The 17,667-nt window shown below is 40.1% G+C and overlaps 1 protein-coding gene across 2 annotated transcripts; it reads right to left on the bottom strand.

Annotated features, from left to right (window-relative positions):
• Positions 1–1,096: 1,096 nt before the first annotated feature.
• gtf2a1l (general transcription factor IIA, 1-like) lies at positions 1,097–16,853 on the bottom strand. 2 transcript variants are annotated; one of them, XM_051379994.1, is made up of 10 exons: positions 8,956–9,492; positions 6,246–8,915; positions 5,562–5,663; positions 5,284–5,407; positions 4,997–5,049; positions 3,759–3,852; positions 3,093–3,655; positions 2,076–2,315; positions 1,813–1,902; positions 1,097–1,712 (listed from the first exon to the last, which is right to left on the bottom strand). In XM_051379994.1, exons 2-10 carry the CDS (start codon positions 6,267–6,269, stop codon positions 1,605–1,607), a joined length of 1,398 nt encoding a protein of 465 aa, XP_051235954.1. In that variant the 5' UTR covers positions 6,270–8,915; positions 8,956–9,492; the 3' UTR covers positions 1,097–1,604. The 2 variants fall into 2 exon arrangements, 1 of the variants encoding a protein (XP_051235954.1); XR_007881003.1 differs by lacking the exons at positions 1,097–1,712; positions 1,813–1,902; positions 2,076–2,315; ... (3 more) ...; positions 5,284–5,407; positions 5,562–5,663 and adding exons at positions 9,684–9,886; positions 10,051–11,983; positions 16,681–16,853 and having other exon boundaries at positions 8,131–8,915; positions 8,956–9,568.
• Positions 16,854–17,667: the final 814 nt, after the last annotated feature.

Here is a 17,667-nt window from a genome sequence, read left to right as displayed (position 1 = left end):
GAACATACTTAAACAAGCGTTTTCACCTAGACTGCTATGAGTAAAACCACAACTCAGCACCATCTTCGAAACTAATGCGCTGCTGACTTGTCCTAAATAAACCAGTTTTCCAGAGATGAGCTTGTATTCGCTATGGTTGACTATTAACCTCTTTCTGAAACTGTACACATGATAAATGAGCTGAACAGACACATATTTGCATCATTTCAGTGTGCTCTAGGATCTATGTGGCCAACACACAACTGTGGCATCAGATCTACATAACCTGTAAACAGAGGATCACTTTTTGGTGGTGCCTCAAATCTTCCCTTTATAAAGGAGATCTGCCCTTTATCTCAGCTGCATACTGACCAAAACTATAAAGCAGTGGTTCCCAACCAGCATTGGGTTGTGACCCCTGAAAGCAAAGCAATGTCTTCTTGTAACACCCCCCATAATGGGTTGCAAATGTCTACCAGTTTTAACGAGTTCAGCCATTATTTTACCTTGTGTTGATTGAATCATTTTCTAAAATATCTAGTTATCTGCAAGAAAACAGTTTTGTGTAGTGAAAATGATCCCGTTAATAATCTTCCATCCCCTCAGATTGAACTTGTAACCTCACTGCTATCAAGTATACTATGTGCTAATGTGCACAGTACACTCTTTTGGATGCAATACAAGAAAAAAAGAAATAACTTTATGTCATAAAATTCTAATAACAATTTCATATAAAAAGGAAAAGAGAAAAGGTCTGCACCAAAGAATATCACTGTGACAACACAGCCAATGTGAAAATGAAAACTTGACATCAGTACCAAAAACATTTCCCAAGGATTTGTCACTGATTAGTTTTTGTTTTGTGGGTTGTTGCTGGAGCTGTCACACCAGCCTTTATATATATATATTTTTTTCCAGCTGCGAGTAGCTACTTTAGTGTCTATCCAAACCACAGTCAAAACATAATCAATTTTAGTGTTCATGCTGGCATTTATAAATTAAATTTGTCATGTTCTAGTGAATTTGTATATAGTAAGCCACTGGGACCGGGTTGATTTTCCAGTGAACAGAAAAAAAAAAACCTTAGTTCATTATAAAAAAATATGACAACACTGGCTTTGTACACGGTTGCACAGACAGAGGACTGTTAATTGAATGCAGCACAACAGTGCAGTTCAGTGTATTTGAAGCATGATTAAAGGCAAAATATTACAGTTACAATGTTTGAAAATCAAACAGCACATTAGGTAACTTCAAAGCAACATGATCATGACAGAAGAAAACACATTCCAGGTCAAATAATGTTTTGCTCCACTAATAAACTATTTCAGCAAAATATTATACAACATAAATTCATGCTGTTTGTCTCAGTAGATTGGATTCACAAGCAATGCTCTAAGTAATTGGTTGTAACATCGTAAATGACTTGCAGTGCTGCTCTGATAATTACATACTGAAAAAAAAAAACAAAAGTATCAGTTTTGCACAGTGGGATTTTAACTGCCTGCCACGTGAGCCAAATTACACCACCAAGAGGTCTACATTCACTGATTGTTTTTCCCTTTTAAATCAGTTACCCCTCTTTCAACATAATTATCTGATGTGTGCAAGAGAACTAAAGCTTATTACCACTCGGCTTCCCCAACAGCTTTAGAGAACACGTAGTCCCTGCCTCCGTAACACATCACACCATCTTTCAAATGAAACTTCCAGCGGTTCTTACTGCGGTGAATCTGCAATAGCCAGAAAATGTTATAATATTAACAGACGTGTTCTGCACTGGGCTCTGTTGAGAGGCAAATAATGGCTAGTAGAGAGCCAAAATGTTCTTACTTTGTCATACTGGCAAACAATTACATTGTCCGTGTCAAAGAGATCCGGGATGTCCTGCTCAATCACATCATCACCTGAATTTAAAGGATCCTAATGGACAGAAAGTGAGTTGCGGGAAACAAAACGTGCAATCAAAAACATGCTGTTTGACAAAATAATGTGTGCTGCAACTGCAAAATATCATTTCTAGAACAAGCGGCACAAAAAAAGAAAAAAAAAAAAAAAAACGTGCCAAAATGTATATCAAACTCACTGACTCTCACCTCTTCCACCACATTAGCGAGTTCATCTGCTCCCTCGCTGTCGCTGCTCGTGGAGATGCTGTTGCCGTCGCTGCTCCCATCTCCTTCCTGCAGGGCCTTTATGGCCTCTGCGTTGATTATACCCAGAAAGTCATTCTCTTCCAGGGGAACTCCATCTTCCTCCTCGATGTCAGAGTTGCCTGCAGCACCGTCCAGCTGAACGATGTCCGACAGTTCACTGTAGTTGTAGTCCAAGTCCAGCTTGGCAGGAAGTGCAAGAAGAAAACGCAACAGTTATACCATGATAATATTCAGAAAGTGAGAATGGAACTTACTGCTATGGTCTACTGTGTGAATAATTCGAGACTGAACACCTGAATTGACAAAAACTTTGTTCAAATGAATGCTGACTTTATCGTGAAGGGAAACATTTATTTCAGAATCATTGGAATCAAGGCACTCTAATGATTTAGAGATGTTAGAGATATTTTATGGGTCAAGCTCCAAAAATGTTGGATTATCCACTTCCCACAATGCAAACCAGCATCTTTCATTAGACCCTCTCTAACTGGTCAAGACCCATGTCTATTATACTCCACGCCTACAGTTTGTTACATCGGTTGAGTGCCACTTTAAAAAGGGAATAGTCTGGCATTGTGGGAAATACTCAGATTTGGTTTCTTGCAGAGACATAGATGAGAATATTGAAACCACTTTATGTCTAGTAAATATAAAGTTACAGCTACACATACCCCCCCTTAAAAATGTTTTGTTTTGTTTTTACACTTTTATATGGATGAAACGAATCAAGATATAACGTGTTAATTAGTGAGCTTTAAATATTTTATAATATTTAGTGTAAAGATATGAGTTGTATGGAGCCATCTAACTCTTACTAAGTAAAGTCTATGAGTCCATTTCCCAAAATGTAAAACTATTCATTTTACTACTTTCTACCAGCTGTAGCTTAACAACTGGTCTTTTTCCTATTTCTGCTACCAGCATTTGCTTAAAAAAGGAATATTCTTTTTAAATTACCCCAACAACAGCCTCAGATTGGTTGTCAGTCTTTGCAGGCGCTAGACTCCTCGCCCTTTCTGCTTTCTCTCTCTCCTCCTCAATCACTTCTTTCAGGATGTCGTCAATGTCTCTGGCCTTTAACTGTGCTGTCTGTGTCAAAGCCTCCTCAGTGCTGATCTGGAAGTCTAATAACTGACTACGGGGTGAGGCGGTCATACTGAGGTTCACAGGTTCAGGTTGTGGACTCGGCTCGTCTTCTTCCAGGATGACCTCTGGCTCTGGAGAGTGGGTCCCCTGGAGCTGCGAGGTCTCTGCAGCAGGAACTTGTGGCTGCTGGGGGAGACTGCTCTCCTGACCGGGGGGTAAATTGGTCTTTGGATGTGGTGGTTGTGTGACAGAAGAAGCTGGGACAGAGGATGGCTCCACCTCCTGAGGATGAGTGGTATTTGAAGGGGCTGCAGCTGACTGAGGCGCAGCAGCTTCTCTCCACTCAGTGACTTTACGTGTGGGTTGGGACACAGGTTGCTGACCTGCTGCAGCCTGGGTAACCACAACAGGGACATTAACCTTGTAAAGTTGACCTTAGTGAGACAAAGGGGAAGAGTGGAATGTTTTTTTAACCCATTAGTACATGCTCAAAACTAAAACCGATTTATGCCCATGACAGATATAGTCGATGTGTACCAGAAGCTGTCTGTAGAGTGACTCCGGCTGGGATCTGCACAGGGTAAGCTAACCCAGCAGGGAGAGAGAAAGTAGCAAGTGTCTCTGAGTTGCTCTGCGATGAAAGAGGAAAATATAATTCAGCATCTCAAACAGTAATAATTTATAGAAATCTTCACAAAACTTTGGAATCATCCATTAAAACAGACAAGTGTTTGAGAGTATTATAATTCCAACATCATACTGGCCTCTTTAATCTATTCATAACCTTCAGGTCAACAGGTCTGCCCCACCGCTGTCTCATCAGACAAATGAAGTGAATGTGACAATGGAGGCAAATAACAGCCATAATAATTTGAATCTTATAAGAAATTGCACACCCAACTGTGACATTTAACCACTGGTGAATACGTATTGTTAAAAACTGAAATGCTACTTAATACATAGCAATTAAAGGTCCAGTGTGTAACAATTAGGAGGAACTGTTGAAAGAAATGAAATATAATGCGCATAACTATGTTTTCAATAGTGTGCAATCACCTGCGTATACGAATCATTAGGTTTTTTGGTTCCCTTAGAATGAGATGTTTATATCTACAGATGCTACAGGTTGCCTAACATGGAGTCCGCCATGTTGCACCACCATGTTTCTACAGTAGTCCAAAAGGGACAAACCAAACGCTGGCTCTAGATAGGGGCATTTCACGGCCACCTTAGTTTCTCCTTCTCGCTTGGAAGGAGGGGATGAAGTGATGAAGTTGCAACTACACCACTAGATGGCACTAAATCCTACACACTGGCCGTTTAAATGTTATACTATGACAACCATACAGCAAAATTTATGTGGTTTGAATTTAAAAAACTCACAAATTTAGATTGAAAATGTAAGTGTCCAAATATATATTCATGTTGATCAAATTCAAATAGTGAAATTCTGACATAAATCAAGACTGAATGTCATCAAACAGGATTGTCACATGATCTAAGTGGGGGGAAAAAACAGGAGGATGAAGTATCAGGTTTGAATTCTTCCTCTTGAATCTGGTGTGTAAAATGTACAATTCCAGTTAAAGTGACACGATTTTTTTGACTTGACTTTGTTTTTGGATCAGAATTTAAATAGATTTTCAATTTAAAATACATTTAAATGTGAAAATTATGAATTTATTATGACATTTTTTTTATCTTCCATATATGCCCCTTGTATAAACAGCCATTATGAGATCAGGGAAGGTTGTGTGGATTTTGATTACACTTGCCTTGAGCCTTGGGAAACTGTGGATATTCTGACTTGCAGGAATTACCACTGAGGCTGAGAGCAAAAAATCAGAGCAGAGCAGGTGATGCAAAACTCAAAAGAATGAGTGCCCTTCTCTCTGAATCACTTGAGTTAGTGCACTCCCACCACAAATATACAGTTTTAGAGCTCATCTGCTAAAAAAAAATGGGTACTTTTAAAGTAACTGGACAAGCTGTATTAATGGACAGTGTAATTAGATATGTTTGTGTTGTCAGAAGCAGTTCACTTCAAGCAGCACTATGTTACCTGTGACTTCTTGATCCGTCTGACTGTAGTTGGCAGGGAGCTGCAGCACAAAGTTGGATGAGTTGATGTTGTTTTTCCTGAAGTCTTCCATTGCTTTTGACTGCATCATCTTTGACTCCCAAAGCTGCACAGCAGAAGACACAGCAGTCTGTCTTCCTGGTATGGTGTATACTTCCTCACTAGATGATCTAACCTTGCTGTAACTGACAACTTGAGTCAAGGTGTGCATTATATGTATTTTATTTAAATTGAGCAAGGTTCCGCAGAATATAACTCACATGTCTCAAATCGTCCAGGACGCGGTCTTCAAGGCCTTCATCCAAGAAGAGCTCCCTCATACTCTCAATCACATCATCAATTATGGATAAGTAAAGTTTGGCCTGCAGTTGTTTACAGAAAACTGTAAATCAGAAGCTGTTAAGCTGCTTGTGAGCATTCATCCCAGCCAGTTCGTGTATGTTTTTGTGAACAACATACCAAACTCCATTTAAATATCTGCCCTTTTTATGTTGCTAGCTGTTGGAAAATGTAGACTCACATACCTATGTGTAACTCAGGTCACTGTCTTAACATATCAAAGTCACTCATCATTTCGGGTAACACATAATGCATATTTTTATTTATTTTGTTACTAAAACTTTAATTTCAGAATAGATTTATGATAGAGACGTAAACGCTGTTGATACTGTTTGAGAGTTGGCGACAAAGGAATCGATATGTGACCTAATTGATACATTTTGAGTGATTTGGCTCGACAACATGGCGAATTAAACTGCACAGAGGTATTCCGACTCAATAGCTTGAGGCACTGAATAAGAAAACTGCGTATATTTGAAAACAAATTGTGCTTTCAGGGAGCACATTTATTGGGCTACTTCACGTACACACAGGCCAACACACAACTCAATCGTTTTTGCTATTAGTTAGCCTACAGCGAAAAACTAAAAGACAGCTTTGCTTACCACTGGGCCTGTGTTGGTCAGCATGATTTAGGGCAAAAATAACTGCAGTCCGGTAACAATAGACTTTGGAAACATAATACATACAGTTAACAGTCAGATAGTTTTGCCCGCTCCAACTGGACGTAAAGTGCGCACACAGGTGAGCGTAATCAAGCCCCTCGGAGAGATGTGATTGGACAGAAAATAGTAATCTGTTATATTATATATTATAATATATTATATTACAGTAAGGAAAGCAAATATCTTTCAGTCTCTGTTGCTAGAGGAAGATTTTAGAGAAGATTTTAGGCACTCTCATTGTGCCTTTATTTCCCATCTAACCTGGTCACCAATGGCATTTGTTAAAAACAGTGAGAAATGCTGCCCATCTGTCCCAGCTGGGTGTCACCTGTTGAGGGTGAGGCCACCTTACAACCACCCTCAGCTGGGATCAATGTTGAATATGGCTTCAGCACCTTAAAGCTTAGTTATTAGTATGTCACCTCTAGCATTGTGGTTTTAGAGAGAGAGAGAGAGAGAGAGAGAGAGAGAGAGACTGTGGTTGTCCAATCCCTCAAACATTTCTGTCCATTTCCAGCTCTAGTTTTCTGGCTATTTTCAATAGAAAGGTTACTCAGTTGCATTTTCCACAGCGCTGGGAGCTCAGAACAGTCTCTGATCCCAAGAGTGCACAATGCCAGGAGTTAAAAATATTTCACCCTTTACAAAACACTTCATTTTGAACTTGGTGTTCAATAGATCCGTGGCAGCAGCAGCAGGAGCCGTGACCCCTGCTTCCTCCAAGCATCTGTTTGGTGATGCTGGCTCTCTTTCAACACTGTAGGTTGACTCTTCTGATGAGGAGGAGAGTGCTGCTGGTGGAAAAGCAGCAACATGAGACACCCCTGCAGATACTGCAGTCACTGAGACTGACAGACACTTAGCTGTCACTTCACGACCGAGCGACTCTAGAGTCAGACAGAAGCTCTCCTGGAATTATAAGATGATGCCCTCTTTATTCCCATATGTATTCCCTATGTTATGTGGTGTCTATTTTATCAGCCCATACTTCAGAGATTGAAAATAATTCATGTAATGGAAGCCCTGAAAATATACAAACACTGCCCCCTATGGTGAGCAATCAAAACTAACAATAGACGGAAAATAAAAAACAGTCGATTGTGACAGAAGGATTGAGTGTTTTTCCACCTAACTAATCCTCATTATACAGCATAAATGAAGTCTCCACATATAAATAGCCAAATATCATAAAACCTCATCACCACAGGGGCCACTGAGAGAACTGTTGCATAAAAAAACAGCAGCACTCCTATGAAACACTATTGTTGCGTGTGAATTTTTGAGTGCATGAGTGCACTGTCAGCAGCATGTTCCCAAAGAGCCACATTCAATCCAGGATAAGATACTCCACTCTCCTGCACTGTGTGCAATATTACAGTTCATAATATAACACTATCACACAGCATGCAGCACTTTAAAAAGATCCTTTGCTACCAATCACATGGCATTTATTGAGGATTACTCACTGCTGGATGTCTCAGTCTCTCAACAGCACTGTGATGATGATGATGGGGTAAACTGAGCTGTTTGTTTAAAAGTTTTGTTTTACTGTGGGAAAAAATAAAACACAAATATCACTTAATGTGTATCAGGCAAGCTAGAGTTTTAGTTTTACACTGTACACTTGTATTTATTTTCATCTTTTTGGATATCGGATGGCTGCCTTAATATGAACAGAAAGCACCCACAGTGGTTAGCTTAGAGTTTATGTCCTGTCTCATAAGACTAAATTCATTTACTGAATAGATTTAGAGACTTAATCTTCTCCCTGGTGTGTGTGGTAGAGACAGATACTTTAAAATCTAAGAAGAAGTACCATGAGTCATTCAGGTTTAATTCAATTTTTACTCTTGATGTACATAATATCCAGCTTAAGCCAGGTACCTCATACATAAAAGTCATCATTGAAGGCCTTTTCGGTCACTATGAAGCTTTAGCATTCTTTTTTTTTTTCTCTCCATCCAACCTATTCACAACCCAGAGGCAGAAAGATCATATAATAAAAGATTTGATTTGTTTAAATAAAATTACAGTCCTCCAGAACACAACCTTGGTATAAAGTCAAAAATAAGCTTGAGGTAAGCAACAAAAGTAATGAGTTGTATTCCATGTGAAAAAAAGACAATGAATTCATCCCTTTATATAATAATATTAGTACCCATACTACAACTACTTCAAAAACCGCTTCAAAGATGGGTCGTATTAGGTTGTCGTATTCTTGTTGGGTTAGTTTCAAACTCCAACCACTTTTTCACTTCATAAAGGCTTCAAATATGAGATTACGTTGTGGCTTTTTGGGCCAAAGCACTTGTAATTTAGGCAAAAGTGATTTAATTGTCCGTTTGTCTCATGTTGCTTTGAACCTTTGATGAGTGTTTCATTGCTGAGAATGGCGACTAATTGGCTTGGCCTGAGCCAGTTCAACCAAATTGACCTAATAATTGTGATTAGATCACTTGAGACAAAATGCTGCTCTGTGAGACTCAGCATGAGGTGACCCACCTTTGAACCAATGTTTTTGTGCAACTATAATACTACTGTCCTTTTCCACAAGGTGTTTACATTGTTTTGTATGCCACTGCCATGGAGACTTTAGTGGAGGATTCATACCTAAATGAATCAGTTGGAGACTTTAGTGGAGGATTCATACCTAAATGAATCAGTTTGGAAGTATGTGAACTCTAAACATTGCTGGGCAACAAAAGCGCCTGACCCGAAACATCTGCTGATAATTAGCTTTCCTCAAACACAGTAAATATTGCTCATTACTTAAGCTGTTTATCTCATACAGCCTGTTCAGCGTACATTTATTGAGGCATTTATTAAGGATGCCAATCATTCTGGAGGGCAGTGCAGATGATGCAAATGCAAGCTTATATACAGTACTCATATAAACTGTAATATTACAGTTAATACATCTAAAAAATGTAAAGTGCTAGGCAAAAGGGCCATGTTAAATTGTTTATTAGGTCTAGACTAATTCAGTCTCAGTTAAAGGATACAAAATCGGTTAACCTCCATGAGAAATACTACCAGGCTACGTGTAATTAGATGAATTTTGACACCAGATATAAGCAGAAAGTCCCTCATCACCCTCGGTTTAGTTAATTTTTCATTATCCCTTTTCACCATTAGAAAGAGTTTGGCAAATATCTTTGACCAAAGGGATTATGTCCTCTTCAGAGCTTCTTTAGTAATCACTGTGTCATACAACCAGATTGCCTCTCTGACTCCGTTTCAATCCATTTCTTCTCCACTTCCACCTAATAAGAACAAAATTAGATTAGGTTAGTTGCACTAATAAACAAAGATGGGGATCTAGATTAACGTTGGTGCATTCATTGAGCAACATATTATTTCACTGATGAGACATCTTACCTGACAATGATAGCGTGTCCAACTGGTCACATGTTTCTGTGGTTGGATGTCATTTGTGGTGCCCAGTGACTTCACCCTGGTCTGTGACACAACTGCGCCCATAATTTCACATTCCATAGTGACAAAAGGATACCAGTCACTTGGGATCTCCTGATCAGATCCCAGCTCTAGCTTGCAGGAAAATGAATGGGGATGATCCACTGCTGCAAAGGAGAAAACAAAGGTCGCTTGTAGTTAGAGTGTTACACCACTGAGTGGCAAGCACACTGTACACATGCACAAGAAGCCAGGGCCAAAGAGCTAATGAGAAAATGATATGTTAGGCTGTAGTGCAGGGCTGAATTTTAATCTCTTAGAAATGTGTTACCCGTGTTCTTAGCGGGCAGTCTGTCGATCCTCCACACGATGGCTGAATATACATTCTCATACTTGACTGTGCCGATTGTCACCTGCATGACAGGCTGTGAGTCTGCAGCACTGACGTAGCCCAAGCAGGCATTTCTGTTCATACGGGCCTTCAGTGACCTCTGTCGCAGTAAGGCCACTGTCTGTGTGACTTTCACCCAGTCGCTCGGCACTGGCACGCGGATCACTACATTCTCACACAGCGGGTACGTGTCAGACACGCCCATGGAGGAAAGAAAGGTGGCTGACATGTTAAGAAAGGCCTGGAGCTCCACGTAGGCACCCTGAACTGTGACCACAGCTTTGATTGAGAAGGGAATTTCTGTGCAACCCAGAATTGTCGTCTTGTACCGCATCAGCTCCACCCTGCAGGCATCAGGAGGTGAGAACTTTATCAGCCGGGACCTCTGAAACTCCGTCTCGTTCACACATTTGTGGAAATGGCAGTCGGCGATCTCCATCCAGAGTTCACCATCCTCCTCAGACCCGTAACTGGAGTTAAATCGCAGCAGCCCTAGATCGTTGAGGGCTAGAAAACAATCCCCTAGTCCGTTCAGAAAAGCCAGACAGTGAATCTGGGTGAAGGCTGTCCGCTCCATGACTCCTCCGCACTTATCCAGTTGAACCCAGATATGATCAGTGAGCTGCAACGACAGCTCCTGCTCCTCATAGTGCCGCCTCTGCTGGTGGGGCGCACACAATTTGAAGATTTCTTCTTCCATGGAGACTACTAGATCCTCCATGTCATCATGCACTGTGGAGCCGAACTTGAGCAGCTGCTCTACCTCTGCCTCATGACTAACCTCTAACTTAGGGTGGTAGCGTTTTTTTTCTATATAGGAGAAATGTTCCACCTTGAGCGTGAGGACCTTGCGGGGCTCGCCGTAGCTTTCCAGTTTAAGATCTGAGATCCTGCACTGGGGGAGAAGCTGGAACTCCTTGTATGGTTTCTCTAGCCCTTTCTCATAGTACATCTGCAGCACGCCTCCCGGCAACAGGCGCAGATAGATCGGCCCCCACTGCCGAGAGGACATGCGGTTCTTTTTTTCAGGAATCCTGACCATGACAGACCAGCCGTCTCTTTTTTGGCTACGAAACAGACCCCGAGGAACGAACTGAGATGAACCCTCGCTTAAGACTTCATTTTTGCAACTTAGCCGCCTCTCCACATCTTTTTCTGTCTCTGTTTCTGTTTGTGCTTGTAGGCCTTCCAGTTTGTGGCAAACGTAAGACAAGGAGCTCTGGAGTTGATCGCGCGGAGGCTTGCTGCCGTCTTTGGTCCGAATAAAGAAACGTGGTAGGCTGTTGTCAGATTCTGAGTCTGAGGAAGAGCTGTCCACATCTGCACTGTGTCTAGATCCATCCCAGAAGGGGTTATAGTGTCCTGAGTTCCCCTGGAAAGATGGGAAAGGGTTTGGTCCATCTGAGGTTTGATTCAGTGCCTCTGGTGCAGGAGAAGGAACAGAGGTGGTTGATGTGCTGGAGAAACTCCGAAAGAAGTCGTTCTTCTCCCAAGAGTTGGTGTGAAATGGGGAGGCACTGCTAGGAACCCCACTCACAGGAGTGCAAAAGGGCGTGTTACACGGTACACAGGAACTTCCACTAAGACTCGAGTTGCTTTGAGGGGATTCCAGAGAACTGTTGAAGCTCCAGGAAGTATCTCTGATCGGAGGAAGAACTAATTTCAAACCATTAGGACGCGGTACTGATGCTTTGATAAGCCCTGTTGACTGTAGAGGCTTCTGAGGTGATGAGAGCGGTGTGTTGTCATCTTCAAATGTGACCCAGTTGGAGTGATTTGTGGAACACATGGCTGAAGAGGACTGATGACTGCTTCAAAACAAGAATTCCTGCTTTGTTGGGTTAACGGTCCCCTTATTCAGAGGTCTTCTCCTCTGCAAGAAAACAAATAAGGAAAATAAGAAAACCATGAAAAAGGTAAAAGTCATTTTTTTTTAAAGGTAAGATCTCAAGATATCTCAGAGTTAACACGTTATATACCAACAGATCAGTTTAAAAGCTTAAACAAGTCAATTTATCCCGTCAGTAAAAAGAAAAGAGAGAGAGAGCTACTGGGGATATAAATAAAACATATTTGCTCCATTGGTACTACATTAAGACTTAATGAGAGACTGACCTTGAAAACCTGAAACATGTGTATATATGTTAACACCACAAGTTACTAAGGCAGAGAAGCAGCAGGAGATTTTCTCTCAGTGACACCACAGGTTAGAGCTTGTGTTGATCTCTAAGTTTTGGAGAATCCTTCATACAAACTTTCTTTAACTTAACTGTCTCGCAAGTACATGATCAGAATAATATCAACTATCTTTATAAATGTGCCATGTGTGAGTAGTTCAATATAATATCAGCTGATATATTTTATTTGGATAATTTTGCAAGCAATAAAGAAAAGGATATTTCATTCTCCTGAAAATAACTGTATTCATTTCATTTTTACAGACATTCATAGTCTCCCATTATCAGGTCAAATTTGAATTTGTTCCCGTACTTTGGTTTTAGACCAAACACCTGCAAAACTAATGACATCCCTATCAGCCTCAGCTGTACTTTGTTTTTCAGCTCTAATTAGCAAATGTTAACATGCCACTGTGCCAAACTAAAATTCTGAACATGACTGATTGTGATATTACTGTCACTTAGATTTTGCATTACAATTTTCATTTTCCCTCAAAAAAGCTGTTAAAATCGTGATGATGGAACATTTTTTGGGAACTGTACCAAACAAAAATGTTTTTCTTGCATCGGGAGAACGAGGTTTGTAGGGCAGGGCCATCTCTGCAGCACTACAGCACTTCATTATAGTGATGTTTTGTCACATCATTTACCTTTATCCAAACAAAAAGCAGCTCCTGCAGTTATTCCAATTCATTGTTCAGCCCTTCTGATTGTTACTGTAATTTGATGCACTGAGATATGCAATCCAAAATTGATTCTTCCATTCAAACTCTGGAAAAATGTTAATCTACACCAAATCTACATAACAGGTGTTAAATCTTTTGTATCCAAGGTTCTGACAAACTGACACTGGGTTTCTCAAAGGATTGTGATATGAAGGTGATTTGTTTTAAGGAGCTCCAACAGAAGGGAGGAGTATTTTTTTTTTTAAACCCTGTTTTCAAAAGTAGTTTAAAAGTTTTTGGAAGTTCAAAGGTTTTGTAATGCTAACTGATGAGGTAAAATGTTACATTTTAGACATATTGTGCTTTGATATGAACATAGTCTAAATATTTAATGGCAAGCCTGCTCTAAAATGTGTATGAGAAAAGTTAGCCACAGCAAGCACACAACACAAGATCCTGCCTCATTAACCAGCATGAAGTCAACTGTGAGAACCAGGTATAATGTGGCACAGCAGCTTGGAAAGGAAAAAAGCTGGGTAAATGTGTAAGGAAATTGTGGAAGCTGAATGCTTTATCCTCTCTGATGTTAGATCTGCAGAACATAATTCGATATAGGTATTTAATGTTGAAAGAGTGTAGGAATATTGCTAAACAACAACGGCATTCAGGCTAATAAGCAAATGGGCAGAGAGCAAATGTGTTGTGATCTTTATGCAATCTTAAATTTCATTTTCCCGTAATAAATCACAATCTGTCTTTTGATGTGCTGGCAGCTCTGCTTTCAGCGACATCAATCTCAGATGCCACAAAGAAGCCACTCTCAAAACGCTGAAGCCTCATCTCCCCATAAAAAATCTTGAAAACAATAATTGAAAGCAGAAAGCCTCAATTAAAGCCTTCCTCCTCCCTTCAAGATCACAGCTACGGCTTGCATGAAGGAGACATCCAGTGGCAAGTTCCTCTAACTATAAATAAACAGGGAAGTGGGGGCTCTGATTCGGAGCGGTGGATTGACATGTCTTCAGTCAAACACTGGAGAACATCTTTTTAATGAAATGGATGTTTGCGGACATTTCCAGGAGTTCATCCCGCCTCTCTCCGGCTTATAGAATCCTTCAGCTTTGGTTCAAAGAGACGGGCACAGAGAAGGATGAGTTCTCCACAGGGGTTACTGACAGTCTTTCAGACTCATTTTACAGTCGGCCGTCTCTTCCCGGGCTCCATAGCAGGCAGTGCAGAAATGAGACTCTGCTAAATCTACAGAGGACAAAAGAATACATTCCACACATTCCTCTGGGACAAGCAGCTTTGCACACAGGAAATACCAGCCTGCTCTATTCGTGTGAACTGACAACAAATATTATCTTAATGTCATTTTATCAGATATCAAAAATGCACCCGATTTACAGGTCATAAACTCTGGTTTGTCTGGTTATTTAGCGGCATTTAAAAAAACAGCGATAAGCAAGGAGCCTGGGGATTAAGATGGGCACATTACAGTAATGGGGTACTTTATATACAAGACTTTTACAAGTTTAACCTTAGTTTTTATTGTTATTATCATCCCAGGACTTTGGATGTGAAGAAATCTCACAAGGTCAGTCAACTATAAAGCAAAAGCAAAAGATGATTTGTAATCCTAAAGATCAACTTTGTTCAAGTCTCAGTCCAGTTAAACTGCAACACTGCAATTGAAACAACGAGTAAGGTAATCCCATCCAGTCTCTGAGGTTTATCGTTACTGATTATTACTATACTTACATAAATTACTATATTTGTAAAAACCTGAGGTAGGCAAAAAAAAAAACCTCATGGGGAATAAATTAAAGTCTGAAGTCACTTAATCATAATTACTCGGTTTAACTGAGTCATAATATGTTACCAAATACATGTAGCTTTTGTGCAGCTTTAAAAAGAGGCCCCGCTGTCAGCACTTTGATATGTGAGTCCTAAAAGCTACCAGAGAAAACTAAAACAGATCAAATTATAGGGGCACAAACTGAAAAATGGCTGAACATGTGAATATCATGTGTCTAGAGTAATGTGAGAGCTTATTGCAAGCACACAGACATTTCAATCCACAAAAGAGGAACAGCAATCGCAAGCTGATATTAACAAACAGGGATATGAGAAAACCTGCGGTACATCCTGGCACTCCACCTAATGTGACCTTTCTTTATCGCAGAGATTGTGACCATATCATTTACTTTACCAAAGTTCATTATCATTCTGGTTATTTTGCATTATCGACTGTACTGACGGCGTTTGCCATTTGTGACAGCAAGGACAAATCCATTGATGGCAGGAAGCCTGAGACACGATGAGTGAGAGGAAACTGAAGTGGTATAAGAATAAAACTGCTGAATTTAGAGGAACAAAAGCACATTTGAACTTTAACTTAGCAGACAGATGTTTCCAGATTAAACAAGACAAGTTCCTGTTGGATAACTCCTGTATGCTTCCACTGTGGAGTAGATAATTTTCCTTAGAACAAGTACAGAAATAAACAAACTAAGACACTACCCCCATTTTAATCTGACAGGAGAATACTACTGTTGTGACCACAGTGACTATGTAATCTAGTGCAGAGCTCAAAATGTAAATGACCCATTTCCGGTGGCAACACTGTCAGCTCGCCCATTAAAACACAGTTGCAGCTTTTGTCTCATCATCACCTTAAACACACAGAATAAACCAATGTTATGTTACTTGTACAATTTAATAGTTGTGAGAGACTTATTCCAGTTCAGAAAAGCATGACTGGAAAAACAAGCAGGAATGAATGAGGGATGTTTGTGTCAGCTGTGTTTAAAAAAAATTACTTTTTCCATTATTGTTCTGCAGTTTACTCAAGTGGTAGTGATTCATTTTGATCTCACCCCTTCAAACTAATAATAAACATATATTTTAGTGTCCTTAAAGGCCTGCACACATTCTTCCCTTCACAAAAAGGGAATTTATAACAGCTCAATTAATTCTGCTGCTACAGTTTTAGTTTGCCTGTTCGCTAATATAAGTCCACTTTGCTTTGGATATTGCTCTGTAACAGACATTACTGGGGCCAGTTTGCTGACTTTATGACTCTGCTCCACTCTTGGCATTGTCTCGCCACATTTTAGCATTTAGCTTTACCCACTAATTGTCACTGTGTTACAAGTTATACTGACACATTTGCATTTGTATCACATTCAAATATCCGCAAAAGTGCAAAAATCCCCGATTAATATCACCTACATGTACAAATAAACTGTATCCCTTTCTCGTTAAACACATAATACACTGTTGCACTATTGTTACAAAGCAGCGTAGCGTCGGAAAATGCCAGACAAACACACGAGTTACCGGTAAACAACTTCATTTTTTTTTTTTTTTTCACCTGACCCATAGCAACTCAGACTGGAGAAAGAAAACAGTACCAGCATGCTGTCACCCACAACAGAGCCAGGCCCATGTCCCGGGACCCAGAGGCCCACTTCTGGGAGCACTTCTACGCCTTTGTTTTGATGCAAAGTCTGAGTAAAGTTGTCACTCACTGTACTTTGCACACGTTTCATTGAGCACAACATGCGCCATTCACTCATAACCGAGCTACGACTGACAACAGTCAACATTAAAGAGGAGTAGTTGTTTTTTTAAAAGTCGTTTCCAAACACTGAACTATCACTAGCTCTCTCCAAAAGAAAAAAAAAAAACAGCCCCGAGTGCGAGCAGTAGTAAGAAATACTCACATATTCACAGAGGTAGTTCACTAACTCGGGCCATGACTTGTGTTTAATGGACACGTCTGAACGCTGATGTCGGCCGGTTTTCCTCAAAATGGCAGAGTGTAAATCCTGGGAGTTTTAACAGCGCTTCCCCTCAGACTGTCCTGCAGCGGGACACTGCAGGAATGAACAGGGCTGTGTGCTGCGTTCAAAACTGTGGGACAAGTCGCAATCACTTCCCACCCACACACACACACACACACAGAGAGAGAGAGAGAGAGAGAGAGAGAGAGTGGATACACATCAAAACGCACACCTTCAGGGTAGATAATTAACATAACCTTATGGCTACATCGCCTTTGGTTTGGGAATAATTCATGTGCATATGCTTTAATTTAATAAGCTCATGTTTCGATATACGAATGACTAATTTGATCACTTTCAGAGTTGAGGTTTTGAAGGCGGTGTATAAAAAGAACTGGACAACTACAACTATACACGTTACATGTAGCTCAAAGTATATATGCAGAAGGCCCTTATATAGTATCTAATCACGTTTTATTTATTTTTTTTTTTTTTTTTTGCCTAATGGTGTAATTGTACAGATTTAGCAAAGAAAAAAAAGGGTGACCCAGTGCATAGGGGTTACAATAAAACATTAAGTAGGCCGTATGCTCATGAAGAATAAAACAATCCACTTCAAGCAGGTTATTTCGGTAGGCCATTTCCCCACTCTACATCTCTATTATATGTTATTATATGAATTATGCAGCCACTGTACTTTTTGAATACAATTTCTTTTTTGAAAAGCACCAAAAATGTCCTTTGTTATAAGGTCAATTTTCCAGTATTACTACCCATAACTCTTTAAGTGGTGGTTATTACTACTTTAACCTCTGAATTAGTGTACCAAGAGTACATGAAAGCATCATGAATTCAAATAAAATGACACAACATGTTTTTCCTTCCAAAACAAAGTGACGGCATCAAACAGTAATCTTCCAGTTCTCA

This window comes from Dicentrarchus labrax, unplaced genomic scaffold (genome assembly GCF_905237075.1).
Source record: "Dicentrarchus labrax unplaced genomic scaffold, dlabrax2021, whole genome shotgun sequence".
NCBI lineage: Eukaryota > Metazoa > Chordata > Actinopteri > Moronidae > Dicentrarchus > Dicentrarchus labrax.
Note: the sequence above shows the minus strand (reverse complement) of the source record. Positions and strands in the feature narration are given on the sequence as shown.

Excerpts from the sequence above, each read along its gene's own strand:
- gtf2a1l (XM_051379994.1), bottom strand. The coding sequence starts at position 6,269 with ATGCTGACCAACACAGGCCCAGTG. Across the intron at positions 1,903-2,075 it reads TCGCTAATGTGGTGGAAGAG|GATCCTTTAAATTCAGGTGA; the intron begins GTGAGAGTCAGT and ends TCTGTCCATTAG. Across the intron at positions 1,713-1,812 it reads TTGTTTGCCAGTATGACAAA|ATTCACCGCAGTAAGAACCG; the intron begins GTAAGAACATTT and ends TGGCTATTGCAG.